This window comes from Penicillium maclennaniae (assembly GCF_028827695.1).
Source record: "Penicillium maclennaniae strain IBT 15551 chromosome Unknown utg000006l:1.0-2513246.0:1.0-2515036.0, whole genome shotgun sequence".
Lineage (NCBI taxonomy): Eukaryota > Fungi > Ascomycota > Eurotiomycetes > Eurotiales > Aspergillaceae > Penicillium > Penicillium maclennaniae.
The window spans coordinates 1,185,940-1,207,401 of record NW_026623218.1 but is presented as its reverse complement, the minus strand read 5'-3'; the positions used below and the strand labels follow the sequence as shown (position 1 = coordinate 1,207,401).

The 21,462-nt window shown below is 46.6% G+C and overlaps 8 protein-coding genes across 8 annotated transcripts; 7 read left to right on the top strand and 1 right to left on the bottom strand.

The window, feature by feature from the left end:
• Window positions 1-613: 613 nt before the first annotated feature.
• On the top strand, window positions 614-1,324 carry N7477_006687 (class I SAM-dependent methyltransferase; the record flags this gene model as incomplete). The annotated part of the gene is made up of 1 exon (XM_056968350.1): window positions 614-1,324. The coding sequence occupies one exon, from the start codon at window positions 614-616 to the stop codon at window positions 1,322-1,324; it is 711 nt and encodes a 236-aa protein (XP_056821146.1).
• Window positions 1,325-4,006: 2,682 nt separating this feature from the next.
• Window positions 4,007-4,549, top strand: N7477_006686 (uncharacterized protein; the record flags this gene model as incomplete). Its single annotated transcript, XM_056968349.1, has 1 exon — window positions 4,007-4,549. The coding sequence occupies one exon, from the start codon at window positions 4,007-4,009 to the stop codon at window positions 4,547-4,549; it is 543 nt and encodes a 180-aa protein (XP_056821145.1).
• A 133-nt stretch (window positions 4,550-4,682) lies between these two features.
• Window positions 4,683-5,696, top strand: N7477_006685 (nucleic acid/nucleotide deaminase domain-containing protein; the record flags this gene model as incomplete). Its single annotated transcript, XM_056968348.1, has 1 exon — window positions 4,683-5,696. The coding sequence occupies one exon, from the start codon at window positions 4,683-4,685 to the stop codon at window positions 5,694-5,696; it is 1,014 nt and encodes a 337-aa protein (XP_056821144.1).
• Window positions 5,697-6,979: 1,283 nt separating this feature from the next.
• N7477_006684 (uncharacterized protein) lies at window positions 6,980-7,177 on the top strand (the record flags this gene model as incomplete). Its single annotated transcript, XM_056968347.1, has 1 exon — window positions 6,980-7,177. The coding sequence occupies one exon, from the start codon at window positions 6,980-6,982 to the stop codon at window positions 7,175-7,177; it is 198 nt and encodes a 65-aa protein (XP_056821143.1).
• Window positions 7,178-9,061: 1,884 nt separating this feature from the next.
• Window positions 9,062-11,001, top strand: N7477_006683 (GMC family oxidoreductase; the record flags this gene model as incomplete). The annotated part of the gene is made up of 2 exons (XM_056968346.1): window positions 9,062-9,629; window positions 9,656-11,001. 2 exons carry the CDS (start codon window positions 9,062-9,064, stop codon window positions 10,999-11,001), a joined length of 1,914 nt encoding a protein of 637 aa, XP_056821142.1.
• Window positions 11,002-13,055: 2,054 nt separating this feature from the next.
• On the bottom strand, window positions 13,056-14,136 carry N7477_006682 (Glucose/ribitol dehydrogenase; the record flags this gene model as incomplete). Its single annotated transcript, XM_056968345.1, has 3 exons — window positions 13,056-13,711; window positions 13,793-14,022; window positions 14,102-14,136. The coding sequence occupies 3 exons, from the start codon at window positions 14,134-14,136 to the stop codon at window positions 13,056-13,058; spliced, it is 921 nt and encodes a 306-aa protein (XP_056821141.1).
• A 228-nt stretch (window positions 14,137-14,364) lies between these two features.
• N7477_006681 (uncharacterized protein) lies at window positions 14,365-15,476 on the top strand (the record flags this gene model as incomplete). The annotated part of the gene is made up of 4 exons (XM_056968344.1): window positions 14,365-14,391; window positions 14,682-14,952; window positions 15,033-15,286; window positions 15,333-15,476. Coding segments are annotated over 4 exons (696 nt in total), but the record flags the coding sequence as incomplete, so codon positions are not given.
• Window positions 15,477-17,006: 1,530 nt separating this feature from the next.
• N7477_006680 (uncharacterized protein) lies at window positions 17,007-17,942 on the top strand (the record flags this gene model as incomplete). The annotated part of the gene is made up of 1 exon (XM_056968343.1): window positions 17,007-17,942. The coding sequence occupies one exon, from the start codon at window positions 17,007-17,009 to the stop codon at window positions 17,940-17,942; it is 936 nt and encodes a 311-aa protein (XP_056821139.1).
• Window positions 17,943-21,462: the final 3,520 nt, after the last annotated feature.

Here is a 21,462-nt window from a genome sequence, read left to right as displayed (position 1 = left end):
CGACGCGGGGGAAAACAGTAAGCAAAGCTGACGTCATTTTGTGGATATCCCGAAAGTCAGCTCCTTTAAATCCCCTTTCACCCCCTGTCACTATTGTACTTCGGAATATACTGTAGTGCTCCCTTCCTAAGACCGGACAGATCTAATTAGTGGATCAATTGTTCCTGCATGGGCTAGACCATGCGTCAGATCTAATAAAAGGCCCACTCTATCTATCACATAAGAGTAGAACAGTGGGGTTCTGCCCGGACGTTATGGTCTCTTCAACATAGTACTAATTACTAGCTGTATGTAACATCCATTACTAAGTGCTAGGCGCTGATTTAGCCATTCTTAAATCACTTCTTCTAGGTGATCACTAAGCCCCGGGATGAGTGATAATCTAGCAGCCAGCTGGGTATTGTATGCCTCAGGCACCATATGCATGCAAAACCTACAAACATCTCGCGCAACAAAACTTTGGTATTAATCATAAAATTTCAACACCTTGAACTCTGGATAGATGGCCTGTCCAGGGTGCATCCTAATCTAAGCCACATCATTACACATTCCTTTTTCGACATAATCAATATAATTACCAACACGTGCCCCTGTGCTCTCACAATCTCCAAATATGGCAGGAGCATGCCACCACCAGGCCCCGCCTGCAACAGAACTCTCCAATGCAGAGCGCTTCAAAGCTACGCACCTCGCCGCGCGTCATGGCAACTACCACCAATATTACGCCAAGTTTCGGGCGCCCACCGTTCCGGACGAGCGCCTTTCCATTCTCCCATCAGATATCCTCCGCAATGCGCGAGTGATAGACCTGGGCTGCAACGCGGGTAAATTGACCTATGAAGCGATAGCGCACTGCGGCGCGGCAGCTTCAGTCGGCGTCGATATCGACCCGTGGCTGGTCGAGCAGGCGAAAGCAGCGTACCCCGACGGACCGTGCACATTTGAGCACTTTGACTTTGTGGATGCGTCCGCATATACAGGAACCGCGCTAGGCAAGTTCGACGTTGTCCTACTGCTATCTGTGACTAAGTGGATCCATCTCAACAACGGGGATCCTGGAATGTTGAAGTTATTTGCGCACATACAGAGCATACTGAATGATGGAGGTTATCTCGTCGTGGAGCCGCAGCCGATGAGCAATTATGCGAGAGCTTCAAAGAGAAATAAAGAATTGAGAGAGACCTATAAGACCATTAAGATTAGGCCACCGTTCGACAATGAGTTGAAAGCGCTGGGATTTGAGAGGATACTACAAGTTGAGAGGGACGAGGCGGGGTTTGCTAGGCCCGTACATGTTTGGAAGAAAAGTAGCGTCAAACGATGAATCGAAATGGCTTTGATGAGTCGGACGAATTGACTTGCATTGGGGAGGTAACGAAAAATTTGGATGCTTAGTTGGTAGGTAGAAAGGTGACAGACGAAGCATATATGATGCAACATGCATCGGAGACAATGATGGTGGCGTCGTTCACATTGGTCGTGTTTGGGATTATGTTTCTAAGAAAACAAAGATCTAGCACATACTGTTACCGACCAAGGCGAGAAGGAAGAGATAGAGGGAAACGAGCAACTACGAAACAAAACCACTTCTATCCCAAATCGGGTTAGCTCAACGGCTCTTTCCAGATCACGTTCCCCCTCAGTCCCAAAGGTAGTCATGCGTCACACATACGACCATAGGTGTGTAGAGAACAGGGCTTCCCGTCCGCTCAGCCGTACTTAAGCCGCTAGTTCTGCATGACCAATTCTTAAAGAGCCCTTTGCTTCTAAAACAGTGATGCAAGCCGTCCTAGGGTGAGTGTGGGTGATAGGGGTGAGAAGTCTGGAGACTGGAGTGAGAGGGGTGAGAACGGGGTGAGAGGCTAACCCACTCTGCACCACAGAAAAGGATAAATACCGGTCCTCAGGCGCTTTCTTCGCTTTGTTCAAGTCTACAAAAACAATGTTTACTGAATAAGCCATCTAGAAAGCCCTTAAGGAGCGTATCACACGTGCCGCATCAGGTGGGTTCACTCGCGAGTACTAAGAGGAGCGGGAATTAGAAGAGAATATCGTATACCACCGGAATCTTATACCCGCTACGTATAAGAAATATGATAATATAGCTGTAAACTGGGTATTATGAGTAGTGTTTCTCTCTTCCATTTTCTTTTCTTCTTAGAAAAAAAATCACTAATATATAGTAGATAGAGATGATCCTATAGCGAAGTAAAGGTGTTACGGTGCAGCTGTTACGGTACGATCTATAATATGAGGTTATCCAATATCTATGTCGGGAGAAACCCCCTAATAACCCGCAGATAACCTACATAGAAGCGAGCGCCACGTGATCCCACAGATGTACAAAAGGAAGATATATATTCTAGATAATCTTCCTTCCTTAAGGGTTAGTTTAGTACTACTTATCCATACACTGGTGCTATCATACCTTACCATCTTATCTCTTACCTAGTCTACCCTATCTCTAACACTAGCTTCGGTTATTTAACGCCTTAATACTATAAGATGGCCTACGCTAGAGCTTTATTAGCCTACTAGGGACACTCCGCCGCCTTAATTATTTAGTTCACGAAGTTCCCTACTAAGATCCGCGGCCTAAGCACGCTATATATAAGATAAGATATCTAGGATAGCTAATTATAAGGGTGTTAGCCTAGATAATCGCTAATAGATTAATCGGCTTCCCCGTTAGGTTATAAAGATATAGTAGAGGAGATTAGCCTTCTTATGTCTACTAGTTAGCACTAACTCCCGCCTATACCTTTAAAAGCTCGCTAAGTCACGGAAGGAGATCGGCAGATTCGGTGCTATAACTATAAAGCATATAAAGCGCTATACTACGACGGAAAGAGAAAGAATATACGGCAAGCGTACGGAAGGGTAGGAAGATAGCACCTCTAAGCGTGCTTCTAACCCCTAAATTAGCTACGGAAGAGGCTGAAAGTGTAGAGACACTAAGCAGACTACTATTAGATCCTATATACTACTTTAATACCGATCTATAGTAGTAGGTGGAGGAATAAAGCTAAATAGCATCAAGAATTACGTTAAGGTGTGGAATTACGTTGAGGTATGGCGGACCAACACCCGAAGCGGTGTAGGTATAACACGGGACTATTATTACTGTACTCACGCCACTATACGTGATCACTAAGGGATCAGGACATACTATTCCTTTAGCCAGTCTCGGTATCCAAGCATTTAGAAGGGCCGAGACCAAAAAATGGACACGAAAATCTCGTTGGAATGTTCTGTGAGCGTACCGAATGAAGGAATAATGCAAAAAAGTGAAACCCCAACTACGCAGCCAGCAGTCGAATCAATTTCGCGAGGGATTCATGCCTACCCAAGTTCTTTGTAGCAGTATTTCATACACCGACCAAGGGACGATATTCATAGGGTGCCAGGTACCAGCAAATAGGAAGAAAAATGAGTTGAACCTAATCGTGATGAAGTTTTGTGCCCTTGCAGAACAAGGATCCTGACGTAGAAAATTCCCAAATCTTCCGGATTTACTAAGTTGAACTCTTGCTTGACTATTAAAGCCCTCTTCACTTTACCATTGCTTTAAATTCGTATTTAACTCATTCTAACCTTCACCAACGTGTTGATCATTACATGGTTTGCTACCTCTCTCGTCGTTTGTCTAAGATTCACGATCCCATATCTTACTATCATCACAACCTTACCACTTTTAGATTCACTTCTTCGCCCTCCTCACCTACCTTTTGCTTTCATTCACTAGCATCGAGACCAACAAAATCCTCAGAACTGACATTCATCACTCGAATCATTCTCGTAACCTCTCCTGCGAACGCATGCCGGCTTTCTCCCTGACTATCATGTCACTCTTTTCACAGCCCATATCCAGCCACTTCTCAGGCTTGCTTTCTGCATCTACACCTCCTCAAATTTCTTTCATCACATTCTGACGTGAGTTTCCTCGTCTACCACGATTGATATGGGACTTGGGCTTACTTCTGAAAATGGTCTAGTACTACACGGAATGACGTCACACAGCAGCAGAGGTGGGTCCCGAGGAAAAGGGAAAAGCCGTGGCGGCGGCCGTCAGGAACGAGTTGACATGACCGATTTTCCACGCCAAGAGGACCTCAAGCAACGGAGACAGAGCATCGAACAAGCTATGCAAGAGGAGACTAAAGACCCAGGTTCTTTCCTTGGTGTCCCAACATCACAGCATGTGTCTGACCTGTTGGCGGCTATCAACAAGATTGAAACCCTCCATAGCTCTCAGGTCCCGACTCACCGAGCGCGCAACGAGAGCAGACCAGAGGCTAGGTACCCACCGATCACTTATCCCCGTCGAATCCGCGAGATTTTGGATGCCTTTGCTATCTTATGCGTTTCACGCAAAAAGCATGAGGTGATTGCTATCGCCGTGCGGCATGATGCAAGCAGAGGAACCCTCACGTTCATGATGTCTTCCAATTCCGATGTGCCTCGCGAAACCGAGACACACTTCCGTGACATGTGGAAGAAGATGCAGAGACTCGCGGAACGGTTCCAGAAAACGAGGGCCCCCCCATGAAGAAGATACTTCACCCACGAGCCCAATTACGGACACTGAGTTCAAGTCACTGGATCGTGCATTCTCACAACTGTGTCTCAGCTTCGTGTGGCAGAGGCTGCAGAGCCGAGTCAACGGGAAATTTTCGCGATTCATGCAGGTCGTGCGAGAGTGCTCCAACCTCGTTCCAAATCACCCTTTTTACAAAGCCGCAAAGTCCATCCGAACGGTGGAATCGACCTTTACACGTGAGGAGGGCCAAGGAAATGGCGCGCAAATCGGCAAGCCGAAGAATGACAAGGAGTGGCAGTTGCTATACTTTTTCTTAGGTGATGCAAGGCGGGACATCAACGAGTATCTCCGCAGCGAAAAGGCTCGCCAAGATGTCGACATGGCTAAAATCCAGCATTTCCCGGAGCTTGAGCGCTATATGCGCAAATTCAACTCCGTCTTCAACAGTATCGAGATTCTTGTAAGGGCCACAGTGTCAGTTAAGACCCGGGACCTTCTCACTTGCAGATGCACTCTCGAGACTCTTCGTGAACAGTCCACGAGACTCGCTAAGGTTCCAACTACTAGCTCAGACTGGGAACGTGTGTTGCGGGACGCGCTTGCCTATGACAATCAGCGTAGCGATCCCGGTAAGCTAGGAACCCTTGTTATGGATATGAATATCATCAGAAAGGATACTACTCAAATGGGTAAGACGACAATTCCAAAGATTAACAGTGTTCATTGCGAGGTCAAATTACTTGTTTCGATCGCGAGATACGAAAAGGCGATACCGGGATTCCCAAAGGCGTTCACCTATATTGGTGTCTCCAAACTGTCATGCCACGGCTGTGACTCCTTCATTCGAGCTTTCAACCTTGTGCATAACGCATCTTGGGTAACTAAGGGGTGCCATGGGAAGTCATACTACCCATGGATGTTTCCGCTTGGTACACCCCAGGAAGACTCTGTTCGGACAAGGACTTACGCAATCCTCGCTTTCGCGTGGGCGAAATCGTATACGGGTTATCGCCAACAGCATGTCTCTTTGGACGCCGACTCCACGGCACAGTCTGCACCGAGCGCGGGTGCTTTCAGGGACCATAATTTGCAGGTACAAGATGCCGAAATTGCGGCAGATATTGAAAGGGTTCGCCTTCACAATGCTTCCCCTTGAACAGAAATGTCACCGGGTCTGAGCTACAGAGCTTCGGAGAGACCTCAGCTACCGCCATGCGTTTTCTGAATATCGAGGTTATGGAACGGAGAAGTAGCAAGCATCTTCCACTGGCTCAATCAGATGATTTAATCTTGCTTTTAGCAGAGACTTTCGAGGATCCGTAGCAAAATGAAACTTTCCCACTTCTGTCTGTCATATCGTTTGTATTCAGAATCTATAGATATGTTCTAGCGGCTATATCTAATAATGTATCGCTATAGCCTAGCTAAGCGGCCTGAGCGGCCACTACGCTATCTCGCAGAATTCTTACCCGTTTCTCACCCTGATTCTCACCCTATCTATTGCGCACTCACCCTTCTCACCCTTGGTCGCGCGACGCTAAAGCGGCGCTCTTCTAGTTATCGCCTAGGTGATCTTGAAATAGCTGAAATGAATAACAAATATAATTTTTGTCTACGCCATACCTAGCACATACGACCATAGGGTGTGGAGAACAGGGCTTCCCGTCCGCTCAGCCGTACTTAAGCCACACGCCGGCAGGTTAGTAGTTGGGTGGGTGACCACCAGCGAATCCCTGCTGTTGTATGTTTTTGTTTTTGCTTTTTTACATGTCTTTTTTCGTGGCGTCCTAACCTCACCACCTCCCCTGGGTACCCTTGAGCCAAGTGGGTGATGATTTGATGAGCAAGACTCCTAAAGAGTATGCGGCTATACATTCACGATCCTGCAATATTGTTATTTCAGAAGTCTTCAACCCATGGATCATACCCGGGGCGGGTGCCACAAATTATGAGGTATTATGACGACAATGGTGTGTACTATTGTCTACTATTCTCCTTAATTGTCCCTACCGAATCAGCGCAATCTTGCAAACAGATACTCCAGGAGTCAGCAAGCCATATTGACTCTTTAGGCACGGTCTGGAAAATAGTAAAAATCTACTTAAGGAAGGAGAAGCTGATCTGCTGCACTGGTGATGCTGGGTTTATAAGACTTGATACCGTAGACGCTACCTATAAGCATCGAATTTGATCGGTTTCCTGCAACAGAGTTGATGTCAAGTATCCTTGAGCATGGTCTTAAATTTCGAAGCACAAATCAACGTGAGGGATGGTTACTGGAATAGACCCGAGAATTCCTTGCAAAAGTTACTATACCGCCGCTATTGGAAGTGGAAAAGCTACAGAAATTGCATCGACGGCTGGGAGTTTTGAAGAGCCATTGAACTCACCGATATAAGTGGCTGGCACTAAAGCAACAGTGAAGAGGGCCTACCCAAGATGGGTTCATTGAATGTTGATCAAATCCAACGTGGTATCTCAATGATCCACCCCGTCAACAATGTGCGGAATGGGGCGGTTGCCGGGGCCATGAGTGCCAGTGCTATCATCGATGCCGTTCTATTTTCAAATGGTCTCTATACCGTTCTGAGATTAGAAGATGAAGAGCTCTGCTTCTTTAGAAAGCGGAAACGGTGATTGTGTATGAGAATTGGGGTGATGGGTGTCGCGATGGTGTTTTCTTTGCCACATCAAGTGATTTACCTATTCAAATGCTATTATATGTATAACCTATAATTTTCAGACGATATATCTTTCCGGATCTTTTGCTGAAAAATTAAGCAGCTGTCCTCATAAGAAGTCATAGGCCTTGATATTCAAGTAGCTCTTAGTCCGGGACAATGCATAGTCTCTACATTCAGCTTTGCCTGAGTATTGTAAGTGATGCTGAGCATAATTTGATGCAATGTGCTTGGGGCATAAATGTATTGACTCTGGGGGAGAATGCATAAGAAGGCACTTGGGGCAAAACAAGCGCTTGGATTTTATGCTAGTCCAGATAGGCTGTGTGATGAATGCCCATATGCGGTTTTCATTGTACAAAAGTTGTCGCAAATTTTCTGGATAATTTAGTTTTTGAGAATCAGAATACATGCTGTTTGAGTCTTGTGACTGAGACGGTTGAGGTAGTCCTGGAAATTGCGTTTGCTTAGCGTATGTTGAAGATTCAGTTTTTCTTGTGAGTGGGAGGTGTGCGCCTTCCTTGCGAGAGAAATGACTTTCTAGATCGCTGAGCTCACTGGTGCATACTCGAACTGAAGTTTTTCCCTGCTTTAAGGCCTCAGTCTACCATCTACTCGAACGAAAGTGTTTCTCTATGCAACTAACAACGCTATACCACAGGTATATCATCACATTTCACCTCAGGATCGATCACGAACGGTTCAAGCAATGCTATGGGAAGTATTCTTTGGCCTTGTGGGACCTGGGACGAAGGGAGTGCAATACAATAAGATGCGAATGGTGAACAGGTTCCCACCCCGTGTCAAGACCGGTGGTCCTTTTTCGTTATCACCTGTGGACCCTGCTAGTACCCCGCTGGCTCGTGGCCTTGGTATATCTGTGGCTCACTTAGCAAACCCTGTTTGTTGGGATTAATTGAAGTACAATCAAAAATAGAGTATAGTACCCACTGGCTGTACTTGGATCAAAGCTTCCGAGGAATAAACCTATGGTTAAATGCAAATAGTAGGGCCAATTTGAAAGTGCACACAGGCAAGAAAAGGGGCAGGGGCAATTTCCTCAACGGGACTTGAGGCGCGGAATTTCCTTTGCCGCCACGCACGATTGTCAATGAATAGAGGAGGAAATCAAGGAACGCAAAGATGCCCTCGGCAAGTCTTGACAAGCTAAAACTTGGGGCATGCCACATGGTACCCACTTAGTGACCGCACATCCGAGCCGCGATACGAATGTAGCTGTCAACCCGTTCCAAGAAGAGACGAGAGTTTCTGAGTGTATCGCGGAGCCTGACAGTTTAGATTTCCCACTTTGGCTGAGCGCAAAAACCCCACGTTTCCAGTGAAGAGCAATGCGCATAGGCAACTGTAGATATCATAACCGTAGAGAGGAATGAGAGTCGTTGCTGCAGAAAGACGGTGTGTCCAGTGGGCCTCGGATCACGACGGCGGCAAAAATTCCCGGAAAAAACTCCGCAATTTCTTGGCGAAAATAAAACTTCAGTGGCCATTGGCTCAGGAAAGAGAAACCCCTGACAGATGTGGAGTCTCTTGGTGATCGACAGGGATGACAAGTAACGCTGCTATTAAACTACCGATGATCATTCGGAATTGCTTCTGTAGAGGTACTAGGCTCAGCTATTCACACGGTCTGAGAATAGATCGCCACGAGCTAGTGGAGGCCCGGCATGTCTTCAACGGTTCTTTCGGAAATGCTCAATGTTGAATACGTGCGATGCCTTCTTCTAAGGGGATAAGCAAAACTGGATATAAAGACTAGGACCTCGCTGGATTCCTGTTGAAAAATCAATTCACCCATAGTCACTCATTTTCCTTTTCTATTATGATTGTTTCCCATCTGTTCGGCCTGCTGGCCGCCACTGCCGGCCTGGCCAAGGCCGTTAACATCACTGGGTATGAATATGTCGTCGTTGGTTCTGGGGCTGGTGGTGGTCCTCTGGCAGCCCGCCTTGCCCTGGCCGGCCACAAGACACTTCTCCTCGAGGCTGGCGATGATCAGGGAGAGAACTACAATTATACTATACCTGCCTACTCTGCCAGAGCCTCTGAGGACGAGAAGCTTTCGTGGAATTTCTTCGTACACCACTATGAAGATGAAGAGCGTCAGGCTCGCGATTGGAAGACGAGCTACGAGACACCTGATGGCGGGTTATACACCGGCCTGAATCCTCCCGAGGGCTCGACAATGAAAGGAACCCTCTATCCTCGTACAGGTACCCTCGGTGGATGCACTGCTCACAACGCCTTGATCGCAGTCTATCCCCACCAGTCTGACTTTGAGTACATCGCGACTCTTACCGGCGATAGCTCATGGACACCTGAGAATATGCGCAACTACTTTATCAAGCTGGAGAGAAATGGCTACTTGCTGCCCGGAGCTAAGGGCCACGGTTATGATGGCTGGCTGTCAACTGAGACCGCTCCCTCAGCATTGTTTTGGAGGACCCTCAGCTGCTGAGCATGCTGACTGGTGGTGCCTTTGCTCTTGGAAACTTGACCGACAACGTCATGAACATTGGCACTCTGCTGGCTGGCGATGCCAATGCGGATACCGAAACCCGTGATACCGAACCTGGGTACTACCAAATCCCTATCGCGACCGATGATGCCCACCGAAACGGTGCTCGCGAATTTATCATCGCTGTGCGGGATGCTAAGAACGATGATGGTTCCAAGAAGTACCCTCTTGATGTCCGCATGAATACCCACGTCACGAAGGTGACCTTCAATGAGACTGTCAGCCCACCCCGTGCCACCGGTGTCGAATTTCTCGATGGCGAGCATCTCTACAAAGCCAGCCCAATGTCCAAGTCTGCTCTTGCTGGTATCCCCGGCTCCGCCACTGCTTCCCGTGAGGTGATTGTTGCCGGCGGTGTGTATAACTCGCCCCAGATCCTCAAATTGAGTGGTATTGGTCCCGCCGACGAACTCAACAAGTTCGGTATCAAGGTCATCAAGGATCTCCCTGGTGTCGGTACCAACCTCCAGGACCACTATGAGATCTCCGTGCAGGGCAAAGTCGAGAAAGACTTTTCTTGCTTGAACAAATGCACCTTCAGCATCGATGACCAGGCTGATCCTTGCATCAAGGAGTGGGAATCTCCTATTCTTGGTGACCACGGCATCTACTCATCCCCCGGTCTCGCTGCCACCATGCTGTACAAGAGTTCGGTGGCTAACGAGGACTTTGACATTTTCTGCTTCGGCGGACCGGTCAACTTCCGCGGCTATTTCCCTGATTATAGCATCAACGCCACCGAAGAACACAACTGGTTTACCTGGGCCATCCTTAAAGCTCATCCCCGCAACAGCGCCGGTACGGTTGCGCTTCAATCCGCTGACCCCCTTGACATGCCTAAGATCACCTTCAATTACTTTGATACTGGTGTCGGTGACTACGAAGCCGATCTTACTGCTCTCTATGAAGCCGTCGAGTTGGCCCGTGATGCTTTCAAGCGCCAGCTTGTTCACGTCACTGAGGTTCTCCCCGGGGACGCCGTCCAGTCCAAGGAAGACATTGAGACCTACGTCAAGGATGGCGCCTGGGGCCACCACGCCTCCTGCACCTGTCCCATCGGCGCCGATGACGACCCGATGGCCGTCTTGGACTCGAAGTTCCGTGTCCGCGGTGTCTCGGGTCTCCGTGTTGTCGATGCTTCGGTTTACCCGAAGATCCCCGGTACTTTCACGGCTGTCTCTACCTACATGGTAGCCGAGAAAGCTGCTGACGAGATTTTGAGCGAGCTCAATGCCAGCTCTTAATCCATGGATGATCAATTCTCGTTGCGAGGTTTGAATTTTGGGTTTTTGGTAAAGAGAAATGTGTTCGGTGTTACCATTCTGGAGCGATTCCATACTTTGTATTTTTAATTACTAGATCATTCACTCATTCAACAGAAAACGAGAACATTATATATAATTCACAGAATTGATCGATTTTTATAAATTATTTTATTGAGGTGAATAGTAACAATCGCACTTTGCCTGTTTCAGACACATAGATGTTGCACTATCTCTTGTTTGAAAACAGTACTTTATTCAGAAAGTGGGGTAGGTGCAATACGCTCATCGCTATTGAAGCTTAAAGCAGCTGGCAGGAAATCACCGGAGTGGTACAAGAAATTGATCAATGAAAACGTGCACAATTATCGAAGGCTTCTCATTGCAAATATACATTGAAATGGGGACGGCTCGATAGCTGTCTTATCACGCAGACTGGGCAACACACACACACACAAGGAGGGAGGACCATAGGGGAGGAGAACACGTAGGGGTGGTTTGGAAGAGAAAGAGTGTCTGTCTTGCTTATCCTGCATATGGAAAGTCTTATATATCACAAAAGCCTTAGTCATCCGATAGACCGTTCCTTCATGCAGTCAGCAGTTCGCCCACTACAACATGTAGTTCCACTAGGAGAGAACCTAACCCGGCTCATTTGTTTCTCGCCTCGAAAGAACACCAGACTAGAGACGACAAGCAAGGAAAAATTCGTACTATACTTTAACTTAAAATACCCCGAAATGTATATCATTTAATGTTAATACGAGACGGAAGAGACCAATTTTCTACACTATTTCCATCTTGTTCACTCCGAGTCCCTCAGCCATCCGTGAAATACACGCCTCACGCCTCACGCAATCTATTTTCTGCTTCATCACGTCTTCTCATCTATCGCCCATTACCTGCAAGGCTTGGCCAAACTAACCAACTATCAAAGCAAGCCGAACAGATCAAGAATTACAGACCAACGGATGTTTCGATGACTATATCAGATCCGATGCTTTAAATGATACACACTCAGCCCAAGCGACACGTGCTTCCAAGAACCGCTATCGCTTTAAGTGATACAAGCGCGACAGGCCCAGTAAGGTCTACAGCTAGGCACAACGACGGTTAGGAGAATACGAGAAGATTGTGGTGCAATCAGCATGTGTCACTAACTCATTCCCAAACCGACTCTTGGAACTGCGGCCCTGACGGTATATTCGACCGCTTGAGGCTCTGTGTGCTTCTGAAATCCTAAGGTACATCGTGTCATGATCCATTTTACAGGGCCATTGGCTACAATAAGCAAGAAGCGAAGGATCTTTTTCTTTACTGTCTTGCTTCAAAATTCACACGATCTTTGAGAATATCAAGTTAATGCCAGTCGTGCTGGTTCCGCCTAGAAATGAGAAGGAGCACCCTTCTAAGCATTTGACGATAGCGATACTCTGTTTTACCTTGGTGGCATTTTGGCGTTCTTCAAATTACAAAAAACTTGACGGCGCATTGCCGCTGTAAGTTACCACTTGTCACAAAGGGCTGGACTTGGATTCCGCTGAAGTTAGATCGATTTCCATGGTTTCAAAAATTCACCCACGACGTTTGGAGGTTTCAAGAATTGTGGTTAATTCTGTTTCAGGTGATATCGAGATAGTATTAAGAACCTTATGTTTGGCGGGGAGAGCTATGAAAAAAAGTAATTATAGGCTAACAGACATAGATTATACTTGCCTAGCTGCCGCCATGATCTAATGCGTTCACACCTTAGACCGCAGCGATTGTTGACCCGTTACGGTCGGTCAGAGAAGTTGACTGAAGATGGAGTTATCTGTAAGAGGAACGAATTATTGCTATGGGGGAATTAGACTAAATAGGTTACAAAAACGATCAAATCAAAAATAATTTGTCTCCCTAGACTGCGTAATGTCTCCCAAAAAAAAAAAATTATTAGGTAGGTCCTTTGATGCTTCTCTTGCTTGATCTACCATGAATATGGAAATGATCAAGCCAGGTAGTTAGCAATCCCTGATTGACTTCCTCACGAGCCAATCTTATTGCTTGGCCTTTGCCTTTGCCTGGCCTTTGTCGAAGATAGACCTTTGGAGTTCACCTTTATCAAACCCGACCGCCTGTTTCACAGTGCCATCAAAAATCTTTCTCCACCCTATGATACTCAAAAGCCGGACCAACGCGGCATTAGTGCCTTTCCACAAATACTCGCCCTGTTTGTATCCAGAATTTTTAAAAAATACATGTTCGACGATTTGGTTTGCAAACGCCTCCGGCTTCAGACTGTTCTTGATATGATTCTGAGTCCTTTCTTTAGTAGCGTCCTGAGCATCGCGGTATATGCTATCAGAACCAAAGGAGATATTGTCAGATGACATGAGATTTGTTGCAACCTCACCCATGAATATGGTAACAACCTTAATGCCAAGTGGTTCAAGCTCGATCCGGAGAGTATCGCTATACGAAGCCACGGCTGCTTTCGACGCGTTATACGCAGCAGCAAAAGGGAATGGTAGGCGTGCAAGTATCGATGAGGTATTGATGATAGTCGGGGGTGTTTGTCTGTTTGAACCGGATGAAATGGAAGCCAAGAGAAGAGGACTGAAGGCTGAAACCATATCAAAAAGGCCGAAGACGTTGGCATCAAACATTTGACGTACGCGAGAAGGGTCGGCCTCGATCGCGGGGACTTCGTACACTTTTTCACAAAAAGACCGGTCAGGATGAGAGAGAAAAACGAAAGTCGCAGCAGAATGGAAATGGTGAGTTTAAGACATACTTGTGCCAGCATTGTTGAACAGCATATCAAGCTTGCCACCAGTTCGCTTCACAATCTCGTCTTTCAACGATGCAATGCTTCCTGCATCCGTCACGTCGAGTTTGAATACCTCAATTCCCTTATCTTCTAGAGTAGAGAGAGTTGCGGTAGAGCGAGCGGTTGCGAAGACACGCATACCGCGAGCAGCGAATTCAAGGGCAAGAGCATGGCCAACTCCACCTCGTGAGCAACTATTCGAAGTAAATTCCATCAGCTTGATCACTTATATAAAGTACAGGGCGCAGGAAAGTTCCTTTCAGCGTGACGAACCCCGTGATAAGGATTGAGCGTTTTGATGATAGCATGTTGCATGAGTATAGGGCAGATTAAAAAGTGAAAGCTTGATGCGTTAATGCGGCTAGTGATTGAATTCAAAATCAGGTAGGGGCCTCTGAAGGACCGACGGAAAGGGCTGCTGGAATTTATACACTAATGCACGGCAAAATTTTCTATTATATACCATCGAGGCGTTTATTAATCTGACCTGAGGCAGGTCGGGTGTTGAGGATAGAAATGTGACATGTGTTTCACGGATGACCAAGGGAGTCGGAGTGAATGTGGTAAGAAATAGTGCTTAGAACTTTATCCCTCCCTTAATTTGGTACTTTCATTGAATGCGATGTATTTCTTAGCATTCTGAGTTGTGATAGGGTGATCGATTTGCCACTAACGTTCTAAGACCCACAAATTTGCGGGAGGTCGGCCTCGATGAGTGATCATTTCAATAGAAGTCTTCCTCCATCACCCACCTAATCTCATCAGGTTTTCAAAATAGATCAATTCTGCAATTCCAAGGTGGATCATATCTGGGGGAACAAACCAAACTTCGACTTACTAAAACCTGGCCTAGTTCAACCTTCGTACCGATGCCTATGGTGGCTCTGCCGAAAGACGCGCCAAGTTTCTACTAGACATCTTGGGAGAATGCCGAAAAGTTGTTCCGGCCAATTTCTGTATTGGCGTCAAATTTAAGTCGGCCGATCACAGCACCGCATATCTCAAGGACAGCTTGACTCAGATTGGAATGCTCGTGGAAGCAGGTATTGACTTCCTTGAAGTTAGGGGCGGAACTTACGAAAATCCAAGAGTATGTGCCGAAAAAGCCAAACGCAATCTCGGCAGTTACTTTATCTCCTCATTGCTTACACTAATCCACTCACGATGTAGATGGCCGAGGGCGATAAACCCACTATGTCTGAAGGGAAAAGTGTGCGCACCGCAGCTCGCGAAGCCTTTTTCCTCGAATTTGCGAAAGAGACGCGCAAGAAATATCCAGACCTCCGTCTAATGTTGACTGGTGGGTTCCGCAGCCGCGCTGGAGCAGAAGCAGCGATTCAAGAGAATGCGTGTGACCTAGTCGGTATAGCATGCCCAGCGGCAGTAAACCCCCATTTGCCAAATTTGTTCCTGCAAGAGGACATCCCGGATAAGGATGCGCAGATCACCTTGAACAAGGTCTGACCTGGATTGCTTCCGAGGCTTCTTAGGAGCCGTGTTCTAGGTGCAGGAGCAGAGACTGTACGTTTCCCGTGTTTCTTCGCAAGGCACCAGCGAGGATATTATTACTAATCAACCAAAACCTCAGACGTACTATTCCAATCAGATCTCTCGCCTGGCGAAAGGGCTTACACCTTGTGCGCCAGATACGTGAGAGACTCGTAAACCTTTCACGTTCTGACTGAGGTTGTGAGGGAAAGGGGGGGGAAATTATAATCCACAAGGAGATGCTCACCCGGCTGAGCTATATACAACCGAAATAGAGACTTATTTCTGGGAGGTACTTCTGAATGGAACTTTATTTAATATGTTTCGAAGAGAGTTTAAATGAAGTAGAGAGATAAGGTGCAGAATTATCATGAGGCAATATTTGGATGCGAACTGGGAGTGATTTTCCTGACAAAGTGATGACTTTTTGCCGTTGCTGATATCCATTTATAGGTGCTTTCTACAAAAAGTTGCTACTGCAATTTCGGAAGGGCTCTAAGCTTCTTGGCATCATGACGATTGACTCCAGGTATATGGTGACAGAGAAGTGTAAGTTTGATGGTTTCAGCACATCGTTAGATTCAGTATTGGTCATCTCAGCATGTTGGCCTTGGACCTCGATATGAGATGATCAATTATCACTTTAATCAATTGTGCGAGGAGGAGGTTGATCCCATGAAGCATCTGCAGGGTCATTAAGTAGTTCATGAAATCCATATTTCCTACCTATGTAGACCAAATACTTGCATGGCTCAAAAGTAGACCTCGCCACAACCCGCACTTGAGCGACCAGGAAACGCTCTACGCACATGCCCACCTGTCCAAATCACGGCCAACTTCCTAATTTGGGTGGCCCGATAAAAGGGGAGGGAGAGGTTTTATTAATGTCGCTGATCTCATTCAACGCCTATTGCTTGCTCGAGTAACCAGCTGCCGAGTCAGCATCTGCGGGTGTCTGTATTTTACTCTCACGGTTATACAAAGAACAAATCTCAAGTACCATCCAAACTGATCATTGCGTCTATTTTGGTCTAATTTATCCAAGGGAATACTATGAAGTACTTAAATGGAGATGGCTTGATGGATGTCTGGTAATGTAGACGGGGCGCTAGCACAGCACACACACACACATGCACTCCCAGGGACGCAGGAAGCCGTAGTAGACATGCTCTGTAGGTGAATCCCGCTTAATTCTTGGTTCCATATCATGAAACAAAGAAACCGAAAAGTGCAGTCATATTCCGTATAGTTGCTCCCCTCTTGTCCCTGTAAGAGAGAAGGATGCAGATAGCTCAAGGCATATAAGATATCGCATTTACCACTCCAGTACTTATTTGTTCGAAACTATCACTTTTCATATTCGACCTGAGCTTTCAAAAAGCATGCCATTGCAATCTCTGTTTTGGATTGCCCTCGCCAATTGTTTCGAATGACAAATCCGCCATGAGTGACAGGGAAAATCTAACTGGTTAGTGTCTGGTTAGTGTTCAACCCCGCTTACACATTCCTGAGCTCGCCGCCATCGGGCCGGCTCACTAATTGTACCGAATCGGCAGATCATTATCCCGTCAAGGAGTTCTTCAAACTCCAGAAACCCATTGAACCCAACTTTTATACGACCTTTCGACTCAAAGAAAATTAATGGTAATACAATATTACGATTCAATTTTATTCTGTGAGGAGCGATAGCATGTTCTTTTCCGGCAGGAATCCCACTTTCAATCCCGACAAGGACATACCTGACCTGAGCGGGAAAGTCATCCTCGTCACTGGAGGCAACAATGGCCTCGGCAAAGAAAGTATCAAGCAACTAGCAAAACACAGTCCTGCAAAAATATACATGGGCGCCCGCAACAAGGATAAGGCTCATGCTGCAATCGCAGATATACAAGAAGAAGTCCCTTCTGCAAGAATCATATTTCTCGAAATTGACCTGGCATCCTTCTCTTCCATCAAGAAGGCAGCTGCCACCTTTCTGGCTGATAATGACCGTCTCCACATTCTCATGAATAACGCGGGTATTTTCGCCGCCCCTCCTGGCTTGACAGAGGAGGGGTACGAAATTCAATTTGGGACAAACCATATGGGCCCAGCTCTACTCACCAAGTTGCTGCTGCCGGTCCTAGAAGCAACGGCCAGTATTCCCGGGAGTGACGTTCGGATTATCAACGTCAGCTCCGAGATATACACCATGGCTCCGAAAGGAGCCATTCTTCTGGATCAAGCAAAATCGCCACTCACGGAGATCACCACTGTGGCCCGCTATGGTCAATCGAAGCTCGCCAATATATACTTCACCAAGTCCTATGCGAAACTTCACCCAGCCATCAAGTCTGTCTGCCTACATCCAGGACTCGTTCGGACAGACATTGGCAGAGGGATGAAAGGCATGTCACTTCTTTCGGTCCTTTTCAGCCTTTTCAACAAAGTGGCATCAGTGGATGTACCAACAGGTGCTTTGAATCAGCTTTGGGCAAGCACCGTCCAGTCAGAGAGCGTCAAATCTGGAGCATACTACATCCCCTTCTTTAAGGAGACAAATCGGATGGATGCCATGAGCGATGCACAGAAAATAGAAGAGCTGTGGGAGTGGACAGAACGGGAATTAGAAACCCACACATCTTGAATCCACTTAGTCCAGGTTGTTGGAGAATTGGATGGCAGTTTGGCGCTTCAGTTTTTCTCAATCTCGACTCACTTAATTATAATAACAGAACGAGGTACTGATAGAAATCGAATTTGACTTTCCAGGTATTAGCCTAGAAAATTCATCCCTTGCCTTAGTCGGCCCTTCTCCATCAATCTTCACCGCGTCTCATCGGTCTTTTTTTGGGGATGGACCACAAGTTTCAAGCCCCGGAGAGAGTAAGTTGCGGCCCCTCAAATAGTTGGTGGCTGCAGGGGTCATAACAATCTAATCGCCTTCCGAAAGTCGAATTAGACTAAAATGTACATGTAGCAAGTTACCATAATGAAGGATAAATTGGCGAAAATTCTATATAAAAACGGCCGTGGGATAGCCACTGGAATTTCCATCTCCCCACAGTGTCCTATTAGGTAATAGCCAGTCAGGGTCCTTGCGAGCGAGCACAGCGCTACACAACTAGATGGGTGAGCATGATGGCGACATTGGGATTCGTCCTGTGACGTAGCAGTCTATTTCGGCGAGTTTCGTTTCTTGACCTTTGGGGAGTCCCATTCCAACGAAAGCCTTTCAAACAGCAGTCACTCTTATTCGACATATCGACGTCTTGCAGGGAGGAAAAAGTTTGTGGAAGTAAGAAGGACGAAGGTTGGACCTAATTATAAACGTGCCGGAGATTAGCCGGAAGAAGGATGAACGTAACAAAGTCCGGCTCGTAACTCCGTAAGCGGAACGTTGATCGCAAAGATCGCCGAATCTTCCATCCACCCCGCTTACCTTACCGACCTAAATTACAGACCAGCTTCGCAATCCAGAAATGGCGTCAGAGGATCGGCAGGTTGCTGACGTTCCGCGATCCGGTCGAACGAATTCTTCACATATTGTCCTCACCATGCACTCCTATGATCGCCGAATTCTCGTGCGGGAAGCATTATCAAGTCAGATATGTTCAATGACGTGAACGATTCTTTCCTTGACGAGTAGTCCTTGAGTGGATTGCAAGTTGCCATGAATGCCCCGATGCCCTTCGCGTCTGTCGCCCCACCTTTAACTTTAGGTCAAGGACTTTGGATGACGGGATGCATGTGTAAATTTAGATTCATGCTGTAGCTCCCCTCAAAGATACCGTTTCTCTATTCCGTCGTTCGGTTGAACAGATTTCTTTCTCAAATTAATTTTCAGTAATACACAAAGAGGAAGAACCTTCGAAAGCAGCCTCCACCGTCGAATTACAAAACCTGCCACTAACATGCATTTACGCTGTGAACACCATACATATAAAGTTTTATTATCGACTAAGCTAAACGCAAGTGAAGATTGCAATATCATCAACGATCTCAGGGTAGTGCAAGAAGAAGACGCTGTTAAGTGTATAGCTTAATAGGTCTTACTTCGTGTCCCACGTAGCAGATGCACGAGCTTTCCATTGAATGAAGAAAGCCCACTGATATCAGGCCAAATGTAGTCATTTAGAGCACCTCTTGCATTAATGAAGATATCAGCCTCATCAAGAAAAGTCCGCCCAGTCTCAATCTCAAGTATCTCAAGATCCCTGTACGACAAATTGACTGGCTTAAGTTCGTGCTATAGGTAAATTTTGGGAATGCATAGTTGAACTGACCATTTGAATTTGTCGCCATCCCAGCTGCACGATTGAACTTTATGGCTTAACTTTAGGAAATGATCCACTGCATACTTTTTACAGGTTCGATCCAAATAGCCGCAGATGTCTGGCGCCGAGGCGTAGAAAGAGTCCCACTCTGGATTTAGCTCGAAGCTGTAGACGTAAAAATGTGCTGTGGTTGATGCCAGTCAGACCTAGTGGATCTGCACGTAAGCCCCCGGCGAAAGTTTTGCAAATAACAAAGGACCTACCTGGGATATCAAAAGCACATCCAGGATACTATTTTCCCACCATGTGCCACCCACTCCAGCGTTCTTTTCGTAAATCGTCAAGTCGATGTTTCGAAGCCATTCAGGAATCCAGATACCCAAATATATGCCTGAAAAGCCAACTCCGATGACAACAACTCGGAGAGGGCGCAAGTTTTCAACCGGACTTGCTTTGAGGGTGGAATGAATCGCCATATTGAATTGTCTTTTATTCGTGAAAAAAAAAAGGATAAAAGCTTCAATCAAATCGATATCAACAAGAGCAAGACGTGAAAAGAAACTATTTATACTCAGAAGCAAGATTCCCAATCAATCGTGTCGTTTCTGACTCGCACGAAATCCTATTTCAAGGTAATTTTGTATCAAGACTTGAAGATAAAGACATTCTCAATCTTATTCGCCAAGTGCGACTCGGCTGATATTCATCGTTCTCCACAATTCAAGGATTCGTCAAGCGCGACTCGCACTGAAAGTTAATGTTCTCCACAATCCAAGTATTTCTCCAGTTCATGACAAATAGGCCACAAGTGAGGCAGATTCTTGATGACGCCAAGTAAAATATTGAATTTCGACTGAGCAGGCGGAGCCTTGCATATTTTGCTAATCAAAATAGGTTCTGATGCATCGCTCCCCTTCCAACTGACCCGTCCCTACCGTTCAAGCATGTATCGAGGAATAGGGCTTGATGAACCCTGCAAGTAGCGCCATTTACCGGCTAATGACCAGCGGAACAGTACTGTAGGTCCCTTTCCTAAGAAGCCGTTCTCGGTCGCCTGGCTGTCAATCATCCCCGCTAGCCAATTGGTGTTTTCGGCGCAGATTGTGATGACATCTATTTTGAGAAGCTGCGAAAGTTGAGCCTACTTGGCAGGCGGCATATTCTGAGATAACCAAGCACCCAGCGGTGTTCCTTTGTCTAGTCCGCAGCGTCCCGCTGCGGGATCCCATGGCCCAGGGCTCTCGTGCGGGACAAAGCTATTTGCGCCAATTGGTACTCAATCTTGCCAGCCGCATTGAACGTGTTCTAGATTTTATTTCGGTCTGCTCAATGAATGATTGTCAATAAGGTCTTGGCGGTAGGGCCAGTAATTAGGGACCGAGCGTGTATTGTTCAACGCGTTCTCGAAAATCTCTATGCCGGACAGAGCTCAGGGAAATCAACGTTGGACGAACTTACCATGGATCTAATGGAAGGATCGCAACTATGACTTCCTAAAAGAAATTGTCCCATGAACGAAGTCAGTAGTAATTTTACGACAGGGAACCGGCTAGCAGGCAATGTATATACTCATTGGCTGCCCATCTGCCTCATTGTACCTCAATCTGGCCGTGTCCACCTGTGGCGAATGGTGAAGACGCGTTGGCTAGAGTGAGAACTCTTTTGTCTATTTCTCGTTCGATGTGATGGTTTGAGATATTGATGGTAACAGGGATGTTCGTGTGTTTGCAACGTAACCTAGAAAAAGGGCTTAAGGCTGAGAACCATATTAAATAGGCCGGGAAGGGCGGCATCAGACATGTTACGTGTGGACCTACCAGTAACTACCGGTCATAACTAAATTGACCTAATGAGCTGCACGCCTTGATGTGACCGTTCAAGTGAAACACA